Source organism: Nicotiana tomentosiformis, chromosome 3 (assembly GCF_000390325.3).
Source record: "Nicotiana tomentosiformis chromosome 3, ASM39032v3, whole genome shotgun sequence".
NCBI lineage: Eukaryota > Viridiplantae > Streptophyta > Magnoliopsida > Solanales > Solanaceae > Nicotiana > Nicotiana tomentosiformis.
In genome coordinates this window covers 75,467,336-75,474,913 of record NC_090814.1, presented here as the reverse complement: position 1 = coordinate 75,474,913, position 7,578 = coordinate 75,467,336, and the positions used below count along the sequence as shown (strand labels likewise).

Here is a 7,578-nt window from a genome sequence, read left to right as displayed (position 1 = left end):
GGTGTAGTTACAAGGTTATTTTCTGAATCTCTTTTCTTTTCTTTTTAATTTACTTTTTATTTATATTCTCTTTTTCTTTTTAATTTTTTTTTTAAATTTTTTTTTCAAATTATTCTTTTTATATTTTTTATCTTTTATTTTCTTATTTCTCATTTCCCAACCTTTACTTCACGCGTTTCTACATAATTTCTCATATTTTGTTTCTTTCTTAATTATTTTTTTATTTTATTATTACACTTAGATATATTATTATTCTAATTTTTCTGAAAAAATTATACCTCGTAATCTTAAAAGAATAATTCATCCACAAATTTGACTTATAATGAGCATGTCACTAAAGTTTTGTTATTGGATGAGGTTATATGCAAACTTAACTATGTTAAAATGATAGATTACTTTTTAATATTTAAATAATATTCTCATTTTTCATCATTTATTTTTTGTGATTTTATAAAGCTGCTCATATTTTTTATTTTTCTTTATTTTCTTCATCTAGAATAATTGTGCTATTATTCTAGTTTTAAAACTATACCTCCTAATATTAGAAATAATGAGTCATTATAAACTTGGCTTATTAAGTCAGATTGCATGTCATTATAAAATTGATAGATTATTTTTCCGTAAAATATTTGAGTAATGTTATGACATTATATTTATAAAACATACAACCATGATGTTCTTGCAAAATATGCACTTTTAGTTTTTATAATTAATTAAAGTAAAATATTATTAATTTGAAAAATATGTCAATTATTTTTACAATATTAGTTACAAAATATATGATTAGTAATTAATATATTTTCAAGAAATAATATGTATCTTAAATGTCAAAGTTAATATCATTTATAAAGGCATATATTTGATAAATCCTAACTTTTAATTTTTAATAATTAATTTTATATTTAAAATTTGATTTAACTGTGTAATTACACTTGTGCAATCAAACAGTACACTTGTAATTACCCTGTAATTATATTATGACAAACAAACAGGTTGTCGTAATTACTACCCTAATAATTATACCAATTCCAATTACCTAGTGGCTTTCCAAACGGACCCTAAATCTTCTTGTCTTCTCCATTCACGACTGACATCTACTCTAATAATATGTGAAGAAAAGCAGAAAAAGGTAAAAGAAAAGAACAAATTCTGTAAACGAATACAATAAAGTCGATGTAACTGGCGCGTTTTTATGCTAAAAGGGGGTCTTTTCAATTCAAAAGTCTACAATCAACAAGTATGATAGTAAATGTTTTGACAAATTCTCACAGAAATTTGACAAATTGTAGTAAATGTTTCAAGATTAATGCTAGATTAAGAGTGTAATTAACAGGAAAAGAGTATCATTTGCACCTAAACCTTATAGTATCTTGTTGAACTGGTATAAATGTAAAGGTAACTAACTATATTCAGGGACAAGTAAATATCTTAGTCTACAGAGGAGTTAATATGACAAAAATAGCAAAGGACTTCAGCCTTCAGAGTTTTCTAATCTGAATTACTAGTACTGTCAAAAACATACATGGATTTAGATTAACCATAACTTCATCATAAAATTCAATAACTAGTAGAGCTATTGGTCCAAAAGTTTCAGTAAAAGCAGATACCGAAAGCCTTATCCTTGGCGCTAAATTGCTAGACAATGGAATAAACTACTGTTTAAAGAAAAACCCAAATACAGTGGCCTCACATGTAAAAGTTTTTTTTGAGGAAATTGCATAGTTCTTATAAGTTTTGAGATCTTTAATGGAACTTGCTCTATAGCTTAATTCAAACTAGACACAGACATATAATATAGAATCTGCTGCAGAGAATGAAACTCAACTATATAAAAGAAATATTCTTAAATAACCATTGATTTCTCCAATCTTGCACGAAATGAAGAGTATCGAGAAGCAATCCAACTTCACTTTCTCACTTTTCTGATTGAACCAGAAAATATGAATAGTGCAAGAACTCAAACCTTACTAAATGACCAGATATTATCAAATATGCACAAGCAAAACACGACCATTGAAGGCTTCTGGTCATCAAACAGAAAATGCTCTGGACAACAAACAGGTCTATAAATCATTTTAAGTTCAAAATTTGGACAGGAGTCTGAAATTCAGCCCTGTTACAAAATTGGCATCCATGCTCTATTTGTATAATTTGTACACTTTCTTTTAGTAAGTGAAGCTAACTTGTTTTTGCTTAAAGAACAAGGCCACAACAACAATTTTGGGATTCTGCGAATGGAAAAATCAGGTAATCTCCACCATGCAAAGGCACAATCATTTTACACTTAGTAGCTCAACATCAAATACCAACCATGAATTGGGTGGTATGGCGCCACCAGCACCTTTAGATCCATACCTGTAACAAAAGAAAGGTGCTCATTAGGCAACAGCAATTCAAAGGATGTCTATAGACAGAAACAAGGTAAATTGCTTAGAAAAGGATTAAATTGGTTCTGGATTTCTTTACTCAACTGATGCACTTTTCTCCCCCAAGCAAGGGAAACTTTAGTCAATGCCCTAATTAGGGCCATGTTGAAGGTTTTCATGCTCGTGAACTAATGATAAATGGAGATTATACAGAATTTGCTAATAGAATACAAACTTAAATGACATACCCCATGGCTGGTGGAATTGTAAGTCTTCTTTTGTCCCCAATGCGCATGCCTGGCAGTCAGATTTAGATAAAATCTTAGTACTCAACACAGGAAATGTAACAATGAATTAGCGAAATGATCAGGTTTACTTATCATGTTAATTACCATTTACACCGACGTCCCAACCCTTGATAACTTGACCAATACCTGCAAGCACAAAAATGCAAGCTTAACACAGCACAATAAATAGAGGCCGTCTTCTTTAAATACTATAAAATATAATACCTAAACGGAATTCAAAAGGTGTTCTTTGCCCAATGTTGGAATCGAATATTTTGCCATTCTTCTTCAGCTTGCCGATATAGCGTACACCAACCTATTCAGTGGCAGAAAGTCATTATTAATAACAAGTGTGCTCCATATAAGTTCATCAAAAGAGAACTCAAAGATTGAGAAACTTAAATCCTGATTGACTTAATTGTGACTAACAAGATTTCATTCCTTTCCACGGCAGAGTGAGAGAACAATTGATCACACAGAGTCAAAAAAAGAAAACTATACCTTACTTCCTGGGAAAGCTCTTTTCCCATCCGGCTTGCCCATTGCCAACTCCTCTATGACCAATCCATTTCCATAGGTCCTCAATTGAGAAGGCTTAGTCTCTTCATTTCCCTCCACCTCCTGTGATTCATTCTTTTTATCTTGTTCAACCTCTGTATCTGCTTTTCCATCCTGTTGATTTTTCTTGTTCTTTTTCTTTTTCTTCTTTTTCTCAGTATCCCTGGAACAAGTTTTTAGTGGAAAAATAAGACTTCTTACTAGTAAAAGCAATAGAGTTTGATAAAAGATAACAGTCAGAGCACATGGAAGCTGGCCAGAATCTAGAAGAACGTGTAATTGGATAAAACTTTAAGCTAGATGGCGCCTTTAGTTATGCAAATAACAATCCAGATTCCTCACGAAGCATATCAGTCATTAACCTTATTCTTTTCTATTCTAGACTACAATAGATCAGAACTTACTTTTCATCAGTTGACCTCTGACGATCTTCGGTTTTACCTACTGGAACTGGCTCATCATTAGCCTCTGCATGCTCTGAATTGTTGTTTGATCCATTTTCACGAGTCAACTCCTCCTCATCCATTACCTTTTTCTTCTTATTCTTTTTATTTTGCTTAGCGTTGTTTTCCAGCACCACATTGTCTCCTCTGCTTTTAGGATAAGTAGAAAACAGAACTATCACTAAAATAAATCACGAAAGGTAGGGTTAATCACTGAGATCGAGAAGATAGAATATCGTACATACAAAGGCACCATTAAGAATTTGGTCTTCACCAATTAAGAAATATAGCCGCATGCTAAATTCAAAATTCACAATACACACTAAAGTAAAATGCTTCTCACCTTTGACTATCATTGACTTTGCTAGTATCACCACGACCTCTTTTTTTTACGCCTTTCCTCTCATCAACATTATCTCTTGCCTTCTCATTCAATACTTCCTCGTGGGTATCCTGATCTTTAGTTCCATCTGATTTTAATTTTGATCTCACTAATTTAGCTTTGGTTTCATTGGGAGCAGATATCGGGAAGCCATCCTCATCTTCACTCTCCAGCAAAGGACTGCCAGTATTACTCTTGGCAACTATTTGGCGCTCAGAGTTCTCTGTGTCATCAGTCCCATTTGACTGATTTTTCTTCTTCTTTGGTCTTTTGGATTTAGCATTTTCATCTTTAGGCTTTTCATCCTCCACTATCTCTTCAATTCTCACTTTTCAAAATGCAAACAAAATGTAAGGCATTATAAAATACAAGGAAATATGCATTTCACAATGCATAATCAAAATAGGCTAATAGACTAAACTTCGCAATACAACTGTTCTGTCATATAAGGTCCTTAACATGTCAGCAGTTCCCTAAATACACTTCATATATATTCAAGATCAGATATACATACTCACTCGAGGAATCAATGGTATGAACATTTATTACTACTCATTATCAATGTTCAGTAAAGAACCAATTCCATAATGGAAAGCCAAGTTTTCAACTTTTTGGGTGGAAAGGTGGACATGGTCATGGGAGCAACAGAAAAATATTCAACTATGATAACATGTTATCTGAACAAATCCTCATTCTTAATCACATGAATTAACTATTTGAGTTATAGGTGCAACATCTTTGCCAAACATCATGCTTACAGAAGTCATAAAAAAATTAATATTGACAAAGAACATGTCCTAGAAATTAAATTCTTCCTCCAACAGATTTTGTTTTCTTTCTATCAGTCCCCTGACAGTGATTTTCTTTTGCTAAGGAACAACCTAGAAACAAAACATAGTTTCATTTTTATCAAGTCCTGAAATAGTTCCACCAACTGAAAGAAAAATATTTTTCTTTTTCTCTTTGATAAGAATGGCCTGTGAATTAGCTAGCCTAACCCTAGTTGGCCCACACGTTCAAAACTTGAGGAAGTATGGGCCTGCTCCTCTACTCTGCGCCCACTTAAATACCAGACTTCGTGTTAAAGGGTGGTTGTAATGATTTAAGGCGAACCTTATCTTTTAAACCACTCTATAACATTTCTCTATATTATACTACTAAAAGTTCAAACACTTCAAAAAGTTAGCTATATCTTTACTTTGTAACTTTAACATACACCATTGGCAGTTTCCTTCAAGACCCAAAGAAAAAAGTATTAAGCAAAGTTACCTCCACTGATGGGAATAGGTGAAGGTGGATACATGCTAAAATCATCATCAGTTGAGTCATCCTCATCTTCATTTTCTGTGTCATACTCAAATTCGATTGAATCATCAGACTCGCTATCAGTCTCAGCAGCAGCATCCTCATAAAGATCACTTTACACCAATGTCAAGGAATGCATAAAATAGACTCAAGCCTTCAACAAAACAGATTCTTTTACGTAATTCCATAAATCAAAATCGTAAAATTAAAGCTGAATAAAAAAATAGCATCTAGAGGATACGATCCATATTCATTTCCACAGCAATCCTCACTCTCTCCATAAAAGAAACCAGAGAGATGAACATTGTGAGAACCAACAACTGAAAAGGTAACTTCTTCCTCCTCCTCAAACTCGAGATTCAATGGGCATGTCTCCAGTTTTTCTGGCAGTAAGGAACACAAGTAAATCGGCTTCTTATCACCTACTATACATTGAACGATGCTTTTTTTGTTTGTTGAGCCAGTGCCTAATGTTGCCTGAATCATTCAGAAAACAAATGAAATAAGCATAATAATGAGAAGGAAAAATAATGTGCCTTAAACAAGTGCAAATGGACATGGGACACCAAAGATAACTTCCACATATTTCTAGATGAGCAATCTCATCTTTGTTTATACACCAATAAAGCTTAATGCTCCGTTCCGAATTTAGTACAACAACAACAACAAACCCAGTGAAATCCCACAAGTGGGGTTTGGGGAGACTAGTGCGTAAGCAGATCTTACCCGAGGGTAGAGAGGCTGTTTCCGGTGGAAACTCGGCTCATGAACAGAAAAGGGAGCAATAAACAAATAATAGTAACAACAACGTAATATGACAAAGAAAGCAAATGGCCAAGTAATAACAAAGATCTAGGAAAGGAGGATCTAGTGTTAGGAAAAAAGTTAGGATTATGCTTTGTACACTAAAACATAATTCGACCAAATTTTATGACCGAAAACCTAAAGGATTGATATCACTAGGTGAATTATTAAACTATTAAGACTAACTGAAAAAAGGGTACTACTCTTCTTCCTCCACTACTGATATTGACTGACATGTTGATAGGATAGTAGAGAAAGTTGAGAGTATATCCGGAGAAAGAAAAAAACCTTTTCAGGATACTAATTCTTTATTTGATAAAATTCCCATGTATTCTGACAAAACAAGATATCAATAACCCAATATGTGACAAGCATCAATACCACCATTTCGTAACTCTAAGCACTTCAATCACATCGACGAAAAACATAAGTAAATAACAAGAATATAAAATTCCAACAATATGTAAATTCTATCAACTTAGAGACCTAGGAAGTTGCTCCGAGGACCTACAATCTCTTGGGACAATGCAAACTTAGCGATTAGTTGAAGAAAGATTTTAGTCATGTTATCACTTTTACTTTACGTCCTATGCTTTTCTAGTAGTTAGTTAGCCTTTCAGAGATTTAGATGTCGGTAGAAAATATAAAGAACTTCTAGTACTTTTTATTTTGTATAATATTAGTATGAGATGAGTTTGTACGGAGTAACATGGTCAATGAAAATTCATATAACCGACTCCAACTTGTTTGGGACTGATATATAGGTATTGCCGTTTATCCAAATTATATCACTTCTAAATACTAGAATAGTTCAAATGAAAATACAATTAGTCACATGAACATCGTATGGGGAAAGCGAGTGTTTAAACTATTGAAACAAACCTGAGATACATGAAGTCTTCCACGCTCTCTTTCAAAGTTATGAGTGAATGGTTTACCAGGCTTCAATTCAACTCCTGGAAGCAGACACAAAAGAAAATGAGACTTATAAATTTATATGATTAATGCATTTCGTTTCTTTTGTTCAAAATTGGAATTCATATATGAAAATAATAGGAAGACTCATACTGACCCCAAAACGCCATTGCAAAAGGAGAACTGGAGCTGCAGGGTTTCTCTAAAACCCTAAACAATAGACCGTTTGGTCGCCATCACTAAATATGAAGTATTTATGGGCCTTTTGGATACTGACTGAAGTTGAGCCTTTTTTTGCGATACAGATGGAAGTTTCTAGAAGTACCAGTCTAATTTTTATTTTGGGCCTTTTTCTAATTTTGACCAAATATTCAAATGATCGGAACTTTTGAGGTCCAAACAACGTAAAAATTGCATGGGCGTCATGTTTGGTCGCGCCCTTTTAACTTATATCCATTTTATTTTTCCGTTTGCATCCTTATCTATTTTTTTGTTAAAAGAATTTTAAAAAGACGATT

The 7,578-nt window shown here is 33.1% G+C and overlaps 1 protein-coding gene across 2 annotated transcripts; it reads right to left on the bottom strand.

Annotated features, from left to right (window-relative positions):
* Window positions 1-2,045: 2,045 nt before the first annotated feature.
* LOC104090787 (peptidyl-prolyl cis-trans isomerase FKBP53) lies at window positions 2,046-7,372 on the bottom strand. 2 transcript variants are annotated; one of them, XM_070197146.1, is made up of 11 exons: window positions 7,218-7,372; window positions 7,028-7,101; window positions 5,583-5,818; window positions 5,306-5,454; window positions 3,998-4,364; window positions 3,616-3,804; window positions 3,155-3,374; window positions 2,879-2,969; window positions 2,759-2,800; window positions 2,615-2,663; window positions 2,046-2,355 (listed from the first exon to the last, which is right to left on the bottom strand). In XM_070197146.1, exons 1-11 carry the CDS (start codon window positions 7,228-7,230, stop codon window positions 2,274-2,276), a joined length of 1,512 nt encoding a protein of 503 aa, XP_070053247.1. In that variant the 5' UTR covers window positions 7,231-7,372; the 3' UTR covers window positions 2,046-2,273. The 2 variants fall into 2 exon arrangements, with proteins under 2 accessions (XP_070053247.1, XP_009594263.1); XM_009595968.4 differs by having other exon boundaries at window positions 3,616-3,801; window positions 7,218-7,371.
* Between the last annotated feature and the right edge of the window lie 206 nt (window positions 7,373-7,578).

What these genes read in the sequence shown, in the direction of transcription:
- LOC104090787 (XM_070197146.1), bottom strand. An exon ending in TGTGGAAATGAATATGGATC is followed by an intron (nt 5,455 to 5,582) that starts GTATCCTCTAGA and finishes ATTGGTGTAAAG; the next exon opens with TGATCTTTATGAGGATGCTG. An exon ending in ACCTTTTGAATTCCGTTTAG is followed by an intron (nt 2,801 to 2,878) that starts GTATTATATTTT and finishes TTGTGCTTGCAG; the next exon opens with GTATTGGTCAAGTTATCAAG.